This window comes from Vipera ursinii, assembly GCF_947247035.1.
Source record: "Vipera ursinii genome assembly, chromosome: 6".
In the NCBI taxonomy this organism is placed as follows: domain Eukaryota; kingdom Metazoa; phylum Chordata; class Lepidosauria; order Squamata; family Viperidae; genus Vipera; species Vipera ursinii.
The window spans coordinates 55,923,402-55,944,978 of record NC_139515.1 but is presented as its reverse complement, the minus strand read 5'-3'; the positions used below and the strand labels follow the sequence as shown (position 1 = coordinate 55,944,978).

General features: G+C 36.8%; 1 protein-coding gene across 6 annotated transcripts in view; it reads right to left on the bottom strand.

Annotated features, from left to right (window-relative positions):
* APAF1 (apoptotic peptidase activating factor 1) overlaps nucleotides 1–21,577 on the bottom strand; it is a 66,844-nt gene that overhangs the window by 30,854 nt on the left and 14,413 nt on the right. For 5 of the 6 annotated variants that reach the window (XM_083365997.1, XM_083365998.1, XM_083365999.1 and 2 more), the window contains 9 exons: nucleotides 20,944–21,056; nucleotides 19,774–19,905; nucleotides 18,300–18,538; nucleotides 14,574–14,741; nucleotides 12,654–12,785; nucleotides 11,133–11,246; nucleotides 8,380–8,564; nucleotides 7,004–7,130; nucleotides 2,541–2,666 (listed from right to left, as the gene is read on the bottom strand). In XM_083365997.1, coding sequence (XP_083222123.1) covers nucleotides 2,541–2,666; nucleotides 7,004–7,130; nucleotides 8,380–8,564; nucleotides 11,133–11,246; nucleotides 12,654–12,785; nucleotides 14,574–14,741; nucleotides 18,300–18,538; nucleotides 19,774–19,905; nucleotides 20,944–21,056 — 1,336 coding nt within the window. The remainder of the gene's footprint in view (nucleotides 1–2,540; nucleotides 2,667–7,003; nucleotides 7,131–8,379; nucleotides 8,565–11,132; nucleotides 11,247–12,653; nucleotides 12,786–14,573; nucleotides 14,742–18,299; nucleotides 18,539–19,773; nucleotides 19,906–20,943; nucleotides 21,057–21,577) is intronic. The other variant, XM_083366001.1, reaches the window with a different exon arrangement.

Below are 21,577 nucleotides of genomic sequence, written 5' to 3'. Positions count from 1 at the left end.
CGTGACGTCATGCAACATATCGAAGCCTTTTCGCCATTGCCGGCAATGGGGTGAGCGTGGCTTCCAGATGACGCGTCCGGCCTCTGGGCCGGCAGTTTGACACCCATGCAATATGAGGCTGCCCATATTTAGAAGCTGCAGGAAAATGCAAATCAATTTATAACTTTTTAAAAATGCATTTTTCTGGATTTTGTGCTGTTATTCTGTCTCTTACTGTTAAAATAAACCTACCATTAAAATTATAGACTGATCATTTCTTTATCAGTGGGCAAATGTACAAAATCAGCAGGGAATCAAATAATTTTTCCCCTCCCTGTACAGTTGATACAGAATGCAGCAATGTGAACAGTAGTAGACATGGTATACAATCTGATTATTTAAGAGACTGTCAATCTCTCATAACTTCTGCCCTATCAATGAAACCAAGCAAAATGGCCAAGATGTAGGTTCCCTCAATCAAAGAATGTCATATATCAGGGCCTAGGCAATACATATTCTCTATTGTATGATGGTTGCCCTCTGGTGTCAGATGGCTCCCCACATGCAGATGTTCCAGAAGTATATCTCATCCCAGGCCTCAGATTAGGGTCAATGCCAAGCATTTGTTAAATTTTGCTAGTTTGGGATATATTTAGAGGTTTTAGTCTTCTAAACAAATATATTTTATGGTTCTTTTCTTTGTATTGTACACTGCTCAGAGTATTTTATGAGCTGGCTAATCTGCAAATGGAATAAACATATAAGGTAAAAAATGAATGTGACATTCTAGAACAGCGATGGTGAACCTTTTAGAGACCAAGTGCCCGAACCGCAACCCAAAACCCACTTATTTATTGCCAAGTGCCAGGGCCGCATCAGCATTGTGGTGCCCTTGGGGAGGGGCAGGGAGGTGCCTCTGAGTGCCGCCTCTGGCATGCAAAACCCAGGGGCGCAAAAATGGGCCACCGTGCTGCAAGGCGCAAAAATGGCCACCGTGGCACCACAAGGTACAGATACAAGGAGCTGCACCATGCAAGAACGGGGCAGGGCTAGAGTATCACGCAGGCCCTAGCCCTGCCCCATTTGCAGCGTGTGCATGCTCACAGACCCATGCGCGCATGCACGCATGTAAAATGCTTCCCCCTCCATTTTCTTCCAGTCCACCAATCGACAATGTTTGGTAACCTCTGCTCTACCACCTCTACTCGAGCTTGCTAGTCAGCTGCTTTGCCTCCTTTGTGCTGGGCAGGGCTCCTGCTCCGGGCGGCAGTGGCAGCCTGATGGACCTGCTGCTGGCCACCGTGGCGCATGTGCCAACAGAGAGGGCTCTGAGTGCCGCCTCTGGCACACGTGCCATAGGTTCACCACCACTGTTCTAGAATAAGAAAGCATTCATTCTTAAAATTTAATCACCTTTGATAATATAGGTGGCACATAGATTTAATAACTAAATAAATAATCATAATACAACAACAAACCCTGAAGAAACAGCTTTTCCATAGTCAAAATTCAGCTTCTGTAGTCCATGGAACATTGTAGTTACATTATTAAACAGGACAAGACTGAAATATTGGAGCTTTGGTATTTAGTTTTAAAACCAAATGTTTTAGAACTTTTCATAAAAATATATATAAAATATGGTTCAAAGGTAATAATTTGATATTTAATATTGTTAGTATGATTTTAGGCTACTCTAAGGGCTGCAAAAATGGACATTCTTTTAATGTATTACTGAAATTTATTATTTTATTGGCTTCATTAGAAATACCAGGTACTCCTCACTTAATTACTCTAATTGGAATCAGCAAATCTATCACTAAGCAAAGCAGTTAAGAGAAACACTATATGGCGAAGATTTCGGCCTATTTGAAAGATCACTCGCAAGAACGCTATATTATGGAATGGAGAAAATGGATTGAGTTTATCCAGAACAAGTATAGGGTTAAGAAGTTTTATGTAGCATTTGAATAAGTCTTCTTTCTTTTTTTTTCTTTTTTTATTTTAGTTTCTTTATATATATTTAATATTACTAAGGCTTGTTTTATCCTATATAAGCTAGAGAGTGATGGATTTTAGAGTTTATAGTTGTTAGTATATGATTGTTTATGATTGCTTTTTATATATATACCTTGTATTTAGCTCTGGGAAGTCGGGGGGGGGGAAGGGGGGAGGGGGGAGAGGTAGGGGGGGGAGAAGGGAGGGGGAGGGGGTTTTTAAAGGAAAATTGTATGTTAAAACTTTTCAATAAAAAAAAAAGAGAGAAACACTATATGTTCTGACAGTCCTAGCTACAGTCATTAAACAAACTTCAGGTCATTAAGCAACACATCACATGACTGTAATTTGCGACTTCCCACTGGCTTTCCCATTGATTTTGCTTGTCAGAAACCAAGTGGGATGCTGTGACCATTGTAAATGTACAACAGTTGCCAAGCATCTGAATCATGATCACAGTACTTTAAAAGACGCTGCGACAGTTATGAGCACCAGTCCTAAGTAACTCTTTTTAATAGTGTCATAACTTTGAACAGTCACTAAATGAACAGTCATAAGATGCTTACTTTTACTTTTTTATCCACTGAACAAGTGGCTAGAAATCTGTCATCCTTTGAAAAAGCACAGCAGAGCACTTCATCATCATGTGCTTTTACTTCTAGAAGCTTTTTTCCACTTTCAGTTTTGAAAACCTGCAAACAAAATAACAAATTATAAGAAAGTAGAAATGATATAGGACTGTTATATCTACATGCAAAACTACACACACACACACACATTAACAAACATTACATGATTCTATTTTATTCACTTTCTTCTCTATATAATTGAATTTTTGTTAGTTCAACAGGAAAAAAATGGAAGGAGAGATTATTAACTGTCAAGCCAACCCCAGCAATATTAAATAAGTAATAAAGGAGAATATTTATAGATCAGGGTTGAAATGAGGAGTCCTTGGTGCTCTCTGAGCTTGGTTGTTTTCTTGCAGACGTTTCATTACCCAAACTAAGTAGCATCATCAGTACTATGGTAGTAAGGAGTGGTATTTGTTTATATTCTAGTGGCTTGCCCTGTCAGTGTTGGCAGTGGTGGTCTTAGAAGTTGTCAGATTCTGTTCTGTTTAACGTTGTTTGGCAGTTCCTTGATTGGGGTATTGGGGTATTGTTTACTTGATTGTTGGTCTCATGTTAATCTATGTTCATTTTAGTGCTGATTGTTGGTGGGAACACGTTTGGTTTTTTTGTTCCCTTTTTGGCATGTTGGTTGTCTCTTTTCCATAAATGTCTACTGAGATTCTCAGTCATCCAGGTCATAGTTGTCCCAAAGGTGCTTTTTCAAAAGGCAAACTGGACACTGTTTTTCTTTGAAGATGTTTCACTTCTCATCCAAGAATCTTCTTGGATGAGAAGTGAAACGTCTTACAGGAAAAACAAAGTCCAGATAGCTTTTGAAAAAGCACCTTTGGGATCTCTTTTGCAAAGTATGTAGATTTTATTTATGTCTATATGTCTATTGATGGCTAATCTCTTGGAATGCTAGGCTTCTAAAAAATAAGAGTTTTTAGACTTGGCTTTGTCTAGGATGGTCATAAGCTAAAAAGGGAACAAAAAGACCAAAACGTTCCTTATTAGCAATCAGCACCCAGATGAGCATACTGTAGATTAACTCCAAGTTTAATATCAGACCAACAATCAAACAATACTCCAATCAAGGAATGCCAAACAAGCCAACAGTAAACAGTCCAACCAAAGAACTTCTAAGAACACGCCCAACAACACAGACAAGGCAAGCCATTAGAATATAAACTAAGAGCAAATCCCACTTCTTACTAGCACTGATGATGTTACCTAGTTGGGTAATGAAACGTCTGTGAGAAAACAACCAAGCTCAGAGAGCACCAAGGACCCCTCATAAATGAGAACTGGCACTTTTCGTAACATGTGAATATATACATGTCAATCAATCAGTAATTTTGGAAGTTCTGGAAAAATCAGAACTTCCAATATCTACAGAAAAAAAATCTACTACAAGTAATCCTCAACTTCAACAGTTCATTTAGAGACTGTTCAAAGTTACAACAATGAAAAAAGTGACCACATTTTACGCTTACAATCTTTGAAGCATCCCCATGATCATGTGATCAAGATTCAGATGCTTAGCAACTGGTTCATATTTATGACCATTGCTGTGTCCCAAGGTCATGTGATCTCCTTTTGCAACCCTTCGACAAGCAAAATCAATGGGGAAGGCAGATTCACTTAACAACCATGTTAATAACTTAACAACTGCAGTGATTCACTTAACAACTATGACAAGAAAAGTAGTAAAATGGGGCAAAACTCACTTAACAAATATCTTGCTTAAGACCATAAATTTTGGGCTCAATTGAGATTATACATTGAGGACTACCTATATATCACAAAATAAGTAACATTTCAAAAGCAAGGAGTACATGGAAACCTAAGCACTGAACAAATGTAACCAACCTGCAAACTTTAGTTACACATAAGGACCTGCTGTCAAACACACGAGATAAAAAAACAAGCGGAATTAAAACATATGATATAAACAAAATTCTGTTATTACTCTAGGATTTTTTAGAGCGTAAAAATTCATACTTCCTTTATTTCAAGCATCTTTAACATGTATCAATATATTTTATGCAGTTTAAGTTGGTAGAAAGTGGGCAACAGCGCAGTATATCTCTGGATTAGAAATCTCAGCTTGCACAGAATAGTATGAAGTGGCTTGGGTAAAATTATGTATTAGTTGTACTTGTGAGACTCAAATGTGCCAACATTAATTAGTAATGTTCTTGTTGTCATTAGGGAAGAATAAGGGAGAGAGGTTTACACCTTCTCTGTATTAGTAAAAGATAGTATATGAGAGCCTTGATTGTCCAAAGCAATAATAGATAACAAAGATCAGTATATATAGATTCATTGATGATGATCATGATATAAAAATTGTGTGTTGGGATTTTAGAATAGCAGACTACAAATGAACAAATGAAAGCAAAAAAGTAGGAATGTTGTATATTTATTTTTAAAAGAGAATAAAGATATAATAAATCTGAATGAATACATGTTTTCCAATTATAGGAATACTATATTATCATTATACTATCACACTGCTCTTGGGAGTGGTGTTGATGCAGGGAAGGTGCAGATTTAATTAGGAATTAAATGGCTAAAACGGATGTCAGAAAGTATTCATTAGTAGAATCTAGGTTGTGAATACATATAAAATACATAATTTAGTAATAGTTGCATGTTGTGCTGAAAAGAATGGTGATAATAAAAGAACCAGTGTATAACTTTTATGAAAGATTGTTCATTATTTTGAATGTTCATATTCACAATGCTTGATGGAATTATGAAATAAAAAGTGCTGTGAATTTGAAAAAAAATGCATATAATAAGGCTACTAAAATGAGGTGAAAACAATGGCCGAAGTGTATTGAGATAGAAGTACAGTTAGAAAAATATAGTCAAAAAGAGCAAGGAATATTTAAGAACAAAGGAGGCAGACAAATGCAGTATTTTTTGCAGACATTTTAAAAATGTGTTGGAACTCGCTCAAAAGGAATAAGGACTTTCCAGCAGATTAACTGGAATTCAAAGTCTGCAATGATTTTGGATGAAGCTGACAAATGGGAGTACTGACAATACTTGTGTTGTTAATATAAAAGTCTGCAGGAGAATGATACTAATAAGTAAAAGAATGGAACTGAAAAAGATAAATAGGAAGACTAGAAGAATAGTTAGTATAACTGAAGAAATATTAAAATATGGATGTGAATTGATTATGCAGTCAGCTATGTGATCTGTTTCTATATGAATCAAAAATAAATGGATGCAAAATAATTGGAAGAATTCAATTACTGTTCCCCCATTCAAGAGAAAAGGTAACAAGTAATTGCAGAAGCTATAGAGAAAGTAGTTGGTTAAGCGTCCCTACAAAGTTTTTTTGGAAGAATTCTGATTGAAAAGATATGAGAAGTAACAATAGGAAAAATTTAAGAAATGTGGTGATACTTTATGCCAGGAGATATAAAATATCACCACATGCAACTTCAGCATGCAACTCAGTAGTACAAAAATGTTTTATTATACAATTTGGAAGTCCATGATAAAAGTGAATAGGGTGATATTACTAAATGTTCTGCTTGAGTGTGGACTTGAAGAATGCAATAAGAACTGTGAATTATTAAAAATATTTAGTGCATAGTTCACAATGAGCAAAACAAAGATGTGAGAGAAATAAAAATGGATATTAAATGAATGTGAATACAAAAGGGAAGACCAGAATGAACAATGAGATTACCTGCAATTTAGGCTAGTCTCGTTTCCTCTTTTTTCTAGATGAAAATATTGAACCAGTCAATTCTGTTTCTAAGTTGCAATTCCATTTTCGTGAAGAAACCATATTTGCTTCAAGTGCAAACCACCAATTACTGTTATTGAATAATTTATAAACTATGCTAATAAGAAACAGATCCGTATCATCTCATCCCTAACATATGAAAGAGGAAGCACGAGGGGCAAGAAATCAGATGGTGTTCTAGACACAAAACCACATCATGGTATACATTTCATTAAAAATTATCCAAATAGAGGGCTTCTTATGTTACCAATTAAACAAAATGGGCAATTCTTCCATCTTTCCTTCCTTAATGTTCAGAATAATTGACAACCAAAAATCTGTCAGGGCAACCAACCAGAATCACTCATGAAAAACAAAGTCAGTAAATTTATTATCTATCACCTATGCTACAATTATCTCGCCAGACTGTCTTCCCCTGAACCAACCTGCATCTTAGGGGAGGTCAAGCATCTGCCACTTGCAGCTGGGCAAGTACTCCAAGCTATGCATTCACTTGACCCCTCCTTCCAGCCTGTATGGCAGTTTTCCAACAAGACCAATTTGAAAATATGATTTCTAAAATGTAACAATATTATGCATGCATTCAATTGCTACAGAATGTATATGATTACTATCTTGTTGTGCTGATATGACAAACTTTCACCTGCAAAGTTTTATCAGCTCCACATGTAGCTATTCTTTGATGGTCCTGGGAAGAACAAGCATGGTAAACGGCATCTGTATGTGGATGCATAACCAAACGGTACATATTCTTCACTGATGTTTTATTGCTAGATTATATAAAAATAAGAAAGGTATTATTTTACTATCTTTTTAAAGATTAGATATACATTAATATTTTCAATTTTTCAAACCATAACAAGCCATGCAAAACATGTATAAACATTGTTGTTGTTAGCTGCGAAGTCGTGTCCGACCCATCGCGACCCTATGGACAACATTCCTCCAGGCCTTCCTTATGTTCTATAAATAACTATTTATTTTTGACAGATTGTAGTCCCTAAAATAATAATTTATTTTCAAGGACTCAAGGGTTGTTTTAAAAATGTTACTATTTTTTTAACTGACTTGGAACTTTTCACATTATCAGCAATCACTTCTCTGTATAATTTTAATTCCATGTAAAATTGTACGCACGTATCTCAATAGAGAAAAAACAAATAGAACAGTAAAATAATGTACAATTGGTTACCATGTATGACAATCTATTTGTAGTCTGAGAAATCTGTCGTCCTGTCTATTACAGAAATACTATGCATACAAGAAATGTATTGCAATGAAGTTTGGACTTAAGTTTGGAAGAAACCTCCAGTGGAGCAAGCAGCAGTATACTATGGAATCACAGACTCGAAGGAGTCAATTTAGCCCAGTGTTTCTCGATCTTGGCAACTTTAATCTGTGTAAACTTCATTCCCAGAACTGCAACTGCAAGAGCAATGCTGGCTGAGGAATTATGGGAATTGAAGTTCACAGAACTTAAAGCTGCCAAGGTTTTAGCAATTGAGTCCTAGTCTCCCTAAGTGCAGGAATCCATCCCACCATTTCTTTAAATAACAGGTTCCACTTTTAAATTATACTTTTTGAACATGAATTGGAATCTAATTTCCTCTAATTTAATTCCATTATTCCATGTCCCATTTGGCTAAATCCAAGATCTAGATTTAAATATAAATCTGAAGAACTGCTTAAAATATTCTCTCTATTTAATCCTAGTTGATATTCAAATGAGTCAGTATTTAGTCAATATAAACCATCTATGCTAACAGCAAGCAATTTCTATTTTTCCTTAATCAGAAATTTAGTGTCCTACAGTAAAAAAGATGGTACTGAAATATTCTGAAAAACAAAATAGTTTTAGCAGCCAGTATCTATAAAGTCTGAATATAATACTTTGTATTAAAATACAGAATATAACTTTTAAATGCACGTCTACAAAGTTTGCTATTGACTTGGGATCAAATATTTCAATATATGTTTAACAGACTTCAAAAATGACATGAAAAAAAGATATATGTTTACATCCATTCCACATAAAGCGATCCTTTACTAAGTTCTTGTTGAGCTTGTAATTTTGCTTGTCGATACACTTCTGAATTTTCTGGCTGACACAGTCCCAGCTGTACAATGTCTAGAAATGGAAGATGTCCAAGGAGATGCCCATTCAAGGACAGAAATTCTTGGAAGTTTTCACGTGCATTAGGATCCTGTGAATAAGAAATATTGTTGCATTAAAATGGTAGTAGATAATGTCCTGATTTAGCAAGGAAAATTGAGTTAAATGGAATCTTTTAATGATTCTATCAATGTGGGCTTCCGGTGGCTCCGTGGCGCCGGAGACAGCCTTCCCGGGCTGCCCGCAGCTCAGCTGTGTGATTTTTCGCCCGAAACAGCGCCGATCAGCTGTTCGGGCGAATTTGAAGCCCCCTCCTCGGGAGAAGAGGAGGGGGTGAGCCCCCAGGTGGGGGTTGAGTTCTCCGGGGCCGCCTGAGCTTGGAGCTTGGGCGGCTGAAGGATTGAACTCCCCCGTAGCCTGGGCTGCTCCCAGCTGGCTAGCGTCTCTGCTCCGGACTTTATGGAGCAGAGCCAGGCGTCTGCGACCATCCCTGCTTGAAGGAGAGACTATGAAAGGAAAAGAGCAGGCAGAGCAGTACAAGAGGGAAAGATGAAGAGATGAAGAAGATTATTTTATTTTACTCTCAAGCTTGATGGACTTTGCTTAAAACTTAAAGTGAAAGTGCGTCACAATTGTAAGTAAAAGATGGCGGCTAAACCTCCCCCTAGAACTTTTCGGAGTGCTGGAAATTCTCCGGTGCAACAACAATCATTACTGCAGGCGTTGCATTCTCCTGATGTATTGACTTCGAAGGATCTTGAAAGACATACCCAGTTAATTCTGGAGTCAATGGGTGCTAAATTTGCACAGATGGAGGAGAAATTGGAGAAATTGGAGCAGAGAATGGAAGAAAGGATGGAACAGAAACTTAGAGAGATGAAGGCAGACATTTTGTCCTCAGTGCATAAAGTTGCTAAATGTGTGGAGGTGCTGGATGACCAAGTGCAAGACTTGACTCAAAAGAATGCTATATTAGAAGCAAAAGTTTTGGAAATTGAAGATTTAAAAGACAAAATGGATAGTGAACAGAGTCTGGCCCAATTTTACCAGATGCAGTTTGCTGTGAGAATTAGAGGCCTAAAAGAGAATATTAAGGAAGATTTAAAGCAGCTGGTTTCTGAGGCTTTTGAGGGGGTATTGAATCATCCAGCATCTGAAATAAAACAAGGTATGGACAAAGTGTTTCGTGTGAATTCGTGGATTGCTAAACAGAGAAAGTTGCCTAGAGATGTGGTGGTTTATTTTGTAAAAAGGGAAGTTAGAGATGAAGTTATACAAGCTGCCTATGATACCAAAGTTGTGATTGCTGGTCAAGAAGTTTTGGTTCTAAAAGAAATTCCTCCAAAGATTTTAAAGAGAAGGAAGGATTTTATTTTTCTTGTGCAAGAGCTCAAGCAAAGGGATATAAGGTTCAGATGGGAGATCCCAGCTGGGCTGAGCTTCATGTATGATGGCAAAAGGTACTGTTTGGGTAATGTGAAGCAAGCGCATGACTTTTACAACAATGTTTTAAATGTAACCCCATCAACACTTCTGGAAGCTGCAGAGGGATCTGGAGAAGGAGAACATCAAGAGGATGAAGATGGACTGATAGACGAGAAGGGTACAGGAGGAGTTCAAGCTGCAACTCTTTTGGATGATATTAGAGAACAGAGGGTGACGCGTGCTGCCTTAAAACGCTCAAAAAAGACAAAAAAATAAGACCAGCAGAAATCTATGGAACTTCCACAATATACTTATAGACAAGTGGTAGTTGTGTTTTTAAAAGTTTTGGGATGATATGTATGGTAACAGAATCTTTAATTTGGAATTAATGGACAATTTATTACAGAGGAAGAGGAAGAAAGTTTTGTGGGTTAATGCGGGTTAATTTGTGTAAGAACTATCTATTATAGTCTATTTTGGCTAGAGAGGTTAATAGGGATAGGTGTTTGTGATGTGTAAATGAGAATATGTTTAGGTAATAGGGAAATGTGGAAGAACATAGATGGGAATGATGCTAGTTTTCTTTTATTTTAGTTTTTTATATATATTTAGTATTGTTAAGGATTGGTTTACTTTATATAAGCTAGAGAGTGATGGATTTTAGAGTTTATAATTGTTAGTATATGATTGTTTATGATTGCTTTTTAGATATATACCTTGTATTTTGCTCTGGGAAGTCGGGGGGGGGGGAGGGGGGGAGGAGGGGAAGTAGAGGGGGGGAGGCAGGGGAGGGAGGAGGGAGAGGGGGAGGGGGGGGAGATAGGGGGGAGGTAGGGAGGGGAGGAGGGAGGGGGAAGGGGGGTTTCTTAAAGGAAAATTGTATTTTTTAAAACTTTTCAATAAAAAAAAAAAAATGATTCTATCAATGCATTTACCCTATCTTTTCCTCACTTTGTTGTTTTTTCTATGGTTGATTTATAATTACAAATGCACTGGAAAGAGACATTTTTATTTTCTTTACAAACAAAATCCAGAGACTCATCTATACTGTTTCTACACAAAGTACTATAATCATCATTTACATCCTGATATGTTCATGAATCAAATGACATATAAATTCTATTCAATAAAACATAAAATAATTTTAACTAGGAAAGTTCTGTTGAACTTGACTGGTAACTTAACAAAGTTGACCAAACGATTATTACAATTTATTTTACATATCATATTATACCTTCTGATCCAGTATTTTACTGTATTCAACATATTCATGAATCAAATGAGCAGGCCCTAATAATTCTGTTTTTATTTTAATCCAATCTAATGAGAACATGAGAGCACATAGCTCCTGTAATAAAAAATGTAGAGAAAAGATGTTATATTCAACAAAATTTTAAAATGTTATGCAACTTAATATTTTTAAGGAAAAGAATGAATGTATAATCCCAACATTCCTACATGAAGTACAAGGAGGCTTAGAAATTCTACTAAACTTTATTTCATTATTCATATATGCCATATGACTAATTAGACTTTGCTATATATCTACATTTCATCAGATCTAACATATTAAAATCGTTTGGCTAATGTGTGGTCTTAGAGGTTGAATTAATAACTTAGTAAATAAATAATATACAAGGTAGTCCTTGATTTACAACCACAATTGGGACTGGAATTTCTGAGTCATTGTGGTTGTCAAATAAGATGCCACATTATACTTTGCTCAACTTTGGCAAGCCTGGCACTCACAGCTGTGGCTGTTAAACAATCGTATGGTTATTAAGTGGAGCACAAGTGTGCCTTAGAAGGTGGGAGACACCCTGAGAGGTCCAGGGCAAGCCATGTATGAGTTGGGGTTGTTGCTGCAGTCAGTGCAAAACGGCAGCTGTCCCCGCTTGGCCCTGAAATGTGATACTCCCTGAGAGAAGCACTGGCCTAGGCCTGAAGTAGAGGCCTGTGGCTTTCAGAGAACTGCTACCACCTAAGCTTTGATTTTAGCTGTGGTGTCACTGAGGAATGCCGCCAACCCCCCCACCACCTACCTATCTTTCCTTGCCCTAGGCCGCTCTGCAGTGTCCCATTGCTTAGCACTCTGGAGGATCTATCACCTCAGAGCGGTTGCTGAATTGAGATGTCCTGAAATCATGCTAGAATTGGCTCTGAGGCGGCTTCAGGAAAGAAGGTCTAGTGCAACAGGGATCTACGTTGGAGAGGCCACATAGTTCTCTCAACACCAGAAGAAAAATGCCTGGACACAGGCATTGGAGAACAGTATAAGTTAACATTTCTGAGTAGCAGTATAGTACACTAGTGCTCACATTGAGGGCTGAGGTGATGACAGCCGGCTAAGACTGTCCAAGGGTCCAGGCCTTTACTTCACCATGTCACAGGTATCTCAGAGGACGTCCGTCTTAACTTTGAATAGTTGCTAGGCAAAGTAGTGAAAGACTACCTGTACTATTTCAATTTTTATAGAACTTATATTCAAATGCTTGAAATTAATGAACTATTGCAAACATTCTTTGATTCTGGACTGACTCAAAGGACAAAATGTTTTATTTCAAGAAATGCATATGAAAATTCATATAGAAATGCAGGTATAGAAAAACATATTTTTCTTTCTTGTAGGTACAGAAACAAAAACATATTTAAGCCATAAAATGTTTTACAAAGTTTCACAAGAAAATTTATCCCCCTAGAAAGAAACTATTTTCTTGTATACAAGAGTATAGAAATAAAAATCAGTGCAACTTACATCATGCATATTGGCACCTGCCATATGGTAAGCCAGAAAATTATACCAATACATGCAGTCCTCCTCTGATGAAATAGGTATACCATATTTATAATATTTCTTGAACTGATGAACTACTTTTTTATGTAGCTCCTACAGAAATCAAATGTCTATTAATACAGTAATGGCATTCAAACTAAAATAGTCTCACTACTTTGCAACACTATATTGAATTAAAATCTCCCAAAGACACACTGTTATAAAAATAAACAAAGTTCAGTAATTTCTTTTGCCCTACTCACAAACTGAGAATGTTATGCTCTGGTGAAACTATTACTGCATGAAAGTAAAAGCAAAACCAATTGATATCTAGTCCTTTTAATTCTAACTTGAATGCATGTCTGCATGCAAGTATACAATATTCGAAGCTTGTAGTGCTAAGCAGTCTAAATTCACTTATACAACCAATAGGAAGATGGATCATTGAAAAAAATAAAATTAAGGCTGGCTTTACTAAGAAGTATTTTATCAGGCAGGATCAGATAATCAAAGAATCAAAAGAAACTTTGGCTACCACCAGGGAGGTTTCACATCTACTTTTCAGTAAGTTATAGAGATCTTATGATGGCTTTACCTACTGAGCCACATATCATCACTCTTCTGTGCAGATTCAAAGTGGTACATTTTCAATCTCTTCTATCTTCCAACTTTATTTATATATTTTTATTTCTTATATTTATATGTTGCCTTTTGTCCAGGAGCTTAAGAGAATCCCTTAAGTCAGGGGTGTCAAATTTGCAACATCACATGACGTGTCGTGACATATCACGACTTTTTTTCCATTGCCAGTAATGTGGCGGGTGCGGTTTCGCCATGACACATTCGGCCATGGGCCGGCAGTTTAACTCCCCTGCCTTAAGTAGAAATTTACCTCTAAATTTCACATCTGTCTTTGTTTGCTAATTGAATGCTAGCTGAATAATCTTAACCCACTTCTCTGTCACTCAAGGCCTTTAAAATGCTTATCAGAGTTAAAGTATTATCTAAGCACTTTTTGTATTAGACTGTTTTTCTGTCTTTTTGCTTGTATGGACGCATGGCTAGCCAATGTCACAAGGATCTATTAATAAATTTCCCACATGAACAAAATGCATTTTTAGAGTACAATTCCAAAACTATCTGAAAAGATGAATTAATATCAAATTAAAAATAAAAGTCTTCTTAGAGCTATTGATTATATTTGTTTGTTTGTGTGTGTCTCTTTCTCTCTCTCTGGGTATATTCTACTATATATAATGGCAGAACTATGAAAGTGGTTTGCTCTTTCAGAGTGCCAAGTCTAGCTATGTAGTAGTTGTGGTGCCTGGTGATACCCCATTTAAATGTTGACCAGGTTTGTCCCTTCTTAATTTTTTGAAATCCATTAGAAACAGCTAGATGCTGCCACTAATAAGTATAAAATAGGAAGTGCAATTGCAAGACAAGGAATTCTAATACTATATTATGAATGAATTTTGTATACTGATTATTTTTATACTTGCTTCCTAAATAAACCATTTGTCAATGCTGCAAACATTGACATGTTTTTGCACTGACAATATAAGAGGCAACCTTTTGCTTTAACTGTTTGGCTTCGAATCACTAAAGCGTGGGAGGATTTCAACCTGGATGTTTTGAGAAGATAAGGGATAGCTGCTTCAGAAGGGAAGTGAAACTTCATGTATTAAACTAATTGGTGAATGTGATTCATGAGGTGTAATTAAGGGAGGGAATTCTGTATGATATCATGTGTTAAGGGGAGAATTCAGATTCTGGCATCCATCCATGAGTGCGATGCTTCATTCTCATTATTATAGACTTTTAGAAAAACAATGCCTGAATGTTGTTTGAACTGTCTCATTAATCGGAACCATGACACCATTATTACAAATTAAATCATACTTGAAGCTCATTGCGATTCTTCTCCATAAGAAAATCAAGTTGAAGAGCATGCAAATAATAACAGAATGATTTTCCATTTTGATCACAAAATAGGAGAGATTTGTTGACAAATTCTTGCAGTATGTCTTCAACTTCTTCAGTCTCCATATCCCAAAGAATACAGAATACCTAACAAGCAAACAAACAAACAAAATAGGTTAATGAAATGAACAATCATTTTGTACTTCATTAGGTAAAAATAATCTGAAAAAAATCAATAGAACATATTGAAATCTTATTTGCAAGTACTGAAAAGAAAGATTGTTAGTATATACAAACAAATCCTGAGTAAGACTATTTTCAATGTCCTAAAATTGTTTACTATATATTTATTTTGTTAAATACTGATTGAAAATAAGCATTTTAAAGAATATTCCTCTACTATTGAGAATGGTGACTGTCCTTTTAAAATTAAAAAAACCAAGAATCTCAAATTTAAATTTGCAATTCTGATTTCACAAATGAAATGTAGTGAAACATTGACTTGCTAATTATTCACAATTTTCTTTAAATATTTAAATAATATACAGGGAAGCAAGAATAATGTTTGTGGTATGATTATCAATATTTCAAATTTTAATATGTACTGGTAAAATTTATACTATTATAGTTACTTACTTTTTACTTCAGAAAAACCTATAATCTTAAAAATTTCATATTACTTTAAAGTGTTTAAAATATTTAAGAAGATATTTAGATATTTATACAGCAAGCATAGGGACGCGGTGGCTCAGTGGGCTAGGACGCTGAACTTGTCGATCGGAAGGTCGGCAGTTTGGCGGGTCGAATCCCGAGTGCCGCGTAGCACCTGTTACTCGTCCCAGCTTCTGCCAACCTAGCAGTTCGAAAGCACGTAAAAATGCAAGTAGAAAAATAGGGACCACTACGGTGGGAAGGTAACAGCGTTCCGTGCTAGTCATGCCGGCCACATGACCACGGAGATGTCCTCGGACAAGCGCTGGCTCTTCGGCTATGAAACGGAAATGAGCACCGGCCCCTAGAGTCAGAAACGACTAGCACGCATGTGCGGGGGAACCTTTACCTTTACCTTTTACAGCAAGCATAATAAAGTTAAATATTGTTGCAACCTTATTGATTCTTAGTACATTCTGAAGTATGTACCAATAGGTACAGTAGAAATCATATTGAATTCAGGGAAAGAATGAATATAAACTAATCTTGTATATCAACAATTTTCCAGATAGAAAATATTATTCTGCAACCACACCATTCAGTTAGATATACTAATAATAAACCCTATTTTAAAAGATATTTTACCTGTGTCATCTTAACTGTTAACTAGTCCTGCACAACTAGCCCTGTGAAGTGTATATAGAGATTCTCAGTCTCCCCTAGTCCAGGGGTCAGAAACCCAAGGCTCTTTCATCCCTCTGGTGTGGCTCCCAGTCCTCTGCCCAGTCTTCCGCCAGCTAAAAAAAAAAAAGTTCAATCAATCAATTCCAACTTCTCATGAAAAAAAGAGATCTCATGAAGTTGGAATTGATTAATTGAACTTTTAGTCCCACAAACAAAACAGGTTTGCGGGCAGTCGACAAGCTTTTGTTTGTAAAACTGCACACGGCGGTGGAGGAAATGACAGAGGACCGCGTCACAGCTGGAAAGAAGGCGCAACATGGGTACAATTGGCAGTGCGGGGGTGGTGGTGTTTCTGCCAAGCATCTTGTACAGAGCCAGGCAAATGGGCCGGGTGGGGGAAGCTGCCAATTCCGCTACCATGAGGCTTGTCAGATTCCCCCCAGTGGCCATGATTCCCCCAGCCAGCCAGTCACCACTGCCCAACCTACCCCTCACCTGACCAGCCAGCTGGCACAAAGCCTCACCACTCCTCTCCTCCTCGTTCTCCTCCCCTCTGCTCCAAGTTGAAGAAAGTGGAGGTGCAGCAGTGGGATTGCTCTCAATAAGGCGGGTGCACACAAGTGAACAGTGCACCCAGCTCTTATTGTTTGAGAGCAATCCTTCGGCTGCGCCTCCACTTTCTTAAATTTGGATGGAGCTGCTGGGGGCCTCTTGAGAGGGAAGGACGAGCTTTGCTGCTGGGCCATGCCTGGGCTATGCCCTGCCGCTGCCTCCCCAACTCCACCTTTGCTGCTGAGGAAAGCCACAGTGGCAGGGCGCCCCCTGCGGGGGAGGTAGGAGGGAAAAGCAGTGGCAGGGCGTGCTCCGCACAGGGGAGGTAGGAGGGAAAAGTGGTAGCAGCAGGGTGTCTGCACAGGGGAGGTAGGAGAGAAAAGGGGCGGCAGCAGGGCACTCCGCGCAGGGGAGGTAGGAGAGAAAAGTGGCAGCAGAGCACGCTCCACGTGGGGGAACTAGGAGGGAAAAGTGTTGGCAGGACATGCTCCACGTGGGGGAGGTAGCAGGGAAGTGACGGCAGGGCGCACTACATGCAGGGGAAGTAGGAGGGAAAAGTGGTGGCAGGGCACACTCTGCACAGGGGAGGTAGAAGAAAGCAGCAGCAGCAGGGTGCTCCGTGTGTGGGGGGTAAGCAGCAGCAGCAGTGGGGTGCTGGGGGGGTGAAGTAGCAGGGTTTTGTGGCTCCCAGTGTTTTCTGTGGGAAAGGAGTCCAAATGGCTCTTTGAGTGTTTTAAGGTTGCCGACCCCTGTCCTAGTCCTTCTTTTATCTAAACTGGTCATTCTCAAATCCTGCAACCGTTCTTCATGTTTTAGTTTCCAGACCTTTAATCATCTTACTTGATTTCTTTGCATTTTTTCCAAAGTCTCAACATCTTCTTTCTAATGTGGTGACCAAAACTGGATGAAATATTCCAGATGTTGCCTTATTAAGGTTTTATAAAGCAGTACTAATACTACACGTGATTTTGATTCTATGCCTCTGTTTATAGAACCAAGGATTGTATTAGCTTTTTTGGCTGCTGCCGCACACTGCTAACTCATGTTTAAGTGATCATCCACTAGGACTCCAAGGTCCCTCTCACAGTTACTGTTTTTGAGCCAAGTTTCGCCTAATTTGTACGTGTACCTTTGGTTTTTCCTGCCCAGGTGTAAGACCCTGCTTTTCTTCATATTAAATATCATTTTGTTAGATAGTGCCCATTGTTCAAGTCTGTCAAGATCTTTTTGGATTCTGAACTTGTCTTCTAGGGTGCTGGCTATTCCTGTCAGCTTAGTGTCATCTGCAAATTTGATGAGATCCCCTTCTATTCCCTTCTCTAAGTCATTTATGAAAATATTGAAGAGTACTGGGCCTAAGACACAACCTTGTGGTACCCCATTGCTTACTTCCCTCCATGTAGATGTAGTACCATTAAGGACTACTCGTTGAGTACGGTTTGTCAGCCAGTTACAAATCCATCCGTTGGTGTCTATCTCACATTTTTCTAGCTTACCAAGAAGTAGGTTGTGGTCTACTTTGTCAAATGCCTTGCTGAAGTCTAAATATACTATGTCCACAGCATTTCGCTGGTCTACTAATTTAGTCACTTTGTCAAAGAATGAAATAAGATTGGCTTGGCATGATCTGTTTTTAACAAACCTGTGCTGACTACTAGTTATAACTTTATTTGTTTCTAGATGTTCACATATTTTTTTCCCCCCAGTATCTTCCCAGGTATTGATATCAGGTTGATTGGTCTGTAGTTTCCTGAGTCTGTTTTTTTATATACTTTATTTTAAAATATTTTAAAATGCTTTTTTTAAAATATATTTTACCTTTGAAGGCACTTTAACATCCTTTTGAAGAACAGAAAGATCTCTGTAATAAACTTTAAAATTTTCTGGCAACATATCAACACTTATAGACATTGCTTCATCAAGTGCTTCATAATCATAAGATGAGGATTTCCGTATTCTTTTAAACTGTTTGTTTTGAAGTTGTCTAAGGTAGTATTCCCAGCGATTGGGAAAGTCTCGCAATAACGCTCCTATTAATGATACTACAAGAGGAGAACCTAAAATAGAAGAATAAGTAAAAGTGAAACTGAACAAAAAGAAATCAAATTGCTTTTTGAAGGCCTTATTGGGGATATTAACAAAACAAAAAAGTTAAAAATTCCCTAACTCTTCCCCATCAAATGAAATGACCCTTTTCATCTTTGTATTCAAAAGTACACTTCAAAACAATTGACTGAATTAGCAGAGATGGTGAAATAAATTGCTTTGGTAAGAGACAATGCACTAGACAGCTTTATAAGAGACTGGAAGCCATTTGTGGACTTTCTATGTGTTAAATACAATAACAGATGATTAACAGAGGGATTTGAAGTTTAGTCTAATGTTTGGGCTAACCTGTTGACTGTTTTTTAAAATATATGTGTACACACATACACATTGGGTCAATCTGATTATCAGATAGAGACCCCCCCTCACAAATAAATATTTGTTTATTTAATATAGTATTCTTGTTAAATAGGGATGGGAATGCTTATAACTACCGGTATATGTAGACCTGTTGCGTAAAGGGGAGGAGAATTTATCAGGGTGGTTTTTTCCAGCATCCAGCCAGGATGGATGGATAGGTATGTTTAATGTTACAATTATTTGATATTTGGGTCATTTTTTTCTTTCTTGTACACATTTTTTTTTGCCGTTGTTAGTGTTGGATGTATGTTTTTCTGTTTTGCATTTTATACTTGTTGATAAAACTATATATAACTATATAAAACTATTGTATGTGTATGTATGTATGTGAGTGTGTGTATATATACACACACACTTAAGAATATTCATATCTGTTTTGCATTTTATACATTGATAAAACTAAATATATTTATTTGCAGCTTATTTGCAGTCTCCTCCTTTCTGACTTTGGGAGTTTGAAGATAGATGCGAGCACAGAACAAACACAAAAGTAAAGAAGGCTTCAAGAGCAATGCAAGTGTAAACTCTATGAAGTCCTGAAATATTTTCCAGAAAAATAATTTTTGCATGTAATTCAAGAAGTAGAGAAAAAGACCATTTTTTGTATTTTCTCGTTATTAGAATACATATTAAAACTCTGGAAAGGCAAATCATACAGGTTAAAATAACAAACAAAGCCCAAGTTGCTTTGCCTTTTAAAATTTAGAAACTCTAAGATGCTCAATGACATTTCAATTTTAAATTAGCATATATGCAGTTACAAATATGTTGAAAATGTATTACTTTTTTGATGAGAGGCCTATTAACATAACAAGAAAAAGTTTACCTTTGCATTCTCTAACAATATGATCAGCTTTTTCCGGCAGCTCTGTTACTTTCATATTAACGAACAGGGATAAAATTTCAAGTGCTTTTTCATGTGCTAATCCACTTTCTACAGAAACTTCATATTTATTGCCTGAATATAGGATCAGAAATATTTGATTTAAAGCATAAATAAGTGTTTCTCCACAACTGAATTAAAGCGCTAAACACTCATCTTTGAATCAGCAAAAACTGCCATGAGGTTCCATTGCCAATTTTTGTCTTGCCTCAGTTTTCATTTACTTTGAATAGTTCTGTCCATGAATGCACATGCAATCATAGTAAACAAAGCAACTGGTTTATCCTATAGGCTTTGCTTTGTTCTGTCTTATGCAAGACATTAATTGGCATTAAAAAATCATCTGCCAATCATCACATTGGAACAGGAAATGAACAGTCTGGTTATTTTCATTAGTTTTTGATGTTTAAGGAAAATGCTACATTTAAGGCTTGATTCTCTTAGCATTTTTATATAATGTTTCATTTTATCAATTTATACAGAATTAAAAGGAGGTAATATTCATTATTCAGTTTGTACTGTATATTTTATTTATAAGATTTTATGATTATATATTGTTTATATCATCCCTAAAAGAGCTTGGAATTGTTTTATACTTAAGCTGAACATGTTATTCTAAGTTTCCAGAATTCTTTAGATCTCCATTTCCCATTTATACTTCACTTCTTACAGAATATATTTTGTTTTCAAAATTTAAAGGCACATTTTTTGACAATTTTCCTCACAATCCTCAATATATGTTACATTATTCAGATTATTTTCTATAAATTAAACATAATGGTAACAAGATAATCTCTCCTCTTTCAATCTCTCTGTTACTATTAGGTAAAGGTAAAGATTCCCCCGCACATGCGTGCTAGTCATTTCCAAGTCTAGGGGCCGGTGCTCATCTCCGTTTCAAAGCCGAAGAGCCAGCACTTGTCCGAGGACGCCTCCGTGGTCATGTGGCCGGCATGACTAGACGCCAAAGGCGCACGGAACATACAATTTTCTCAAGGCAATATTATTTTTTGGCTTCATATAATGGATGTATCACTGCATGCTCTTAATAAGGGTTAATGAAATAATAGCAACAAAACTCATGCCAGTATGAAAGGTAAAAACAACCCTTACCAGTTACAGAATCTGCTACACTCCTGTCTCTGCTGGTGACAAGAATCTGACACTGATTATCAAAAGCTTTTAAAACCCAGGAATCCCAAATATCATCAAGTATCAAGAGAGATCTGTTACAAAAAAGATGATAAAACTTGAAATTAAACAGCACATCTACTTTAAGAAGGTTCTTCATACAGTATATAACAATACATTCCCTTTTTCAAAATATCCTATCTAAAAAGGAGCCCAATGTAATTCCAGAAAATAATAGCAATGTTTTACGATGTACAAGCAGGTGGTATATATACATTCCTACATACTTTGAAGCACTTTTGGTAATAAAGTCCAAAGCACTGTGTAGCATTTTAATTGCATCCTTCATAGTATCTGAATTTAACTATTTTAAACTTTTGTTTCTTTTTTAATCAAAAAGAGCCTTAGAGATCAATGCTTCTTTAAAAAAGATAAATTTGGCATTTGGGCTTAATTTATGACAAAATAGGGGTCAAAAGAGGCAAAATAAATAAAAATTAAATATTAGTCTGAATATTTAGAAAGCATATATTTATGCACATTCATAATTATATTGTTATGCTGTTCCCTTTCTGGAATTTTTAAATCATTTTTTCAAAATGGAAAATCTTCAACA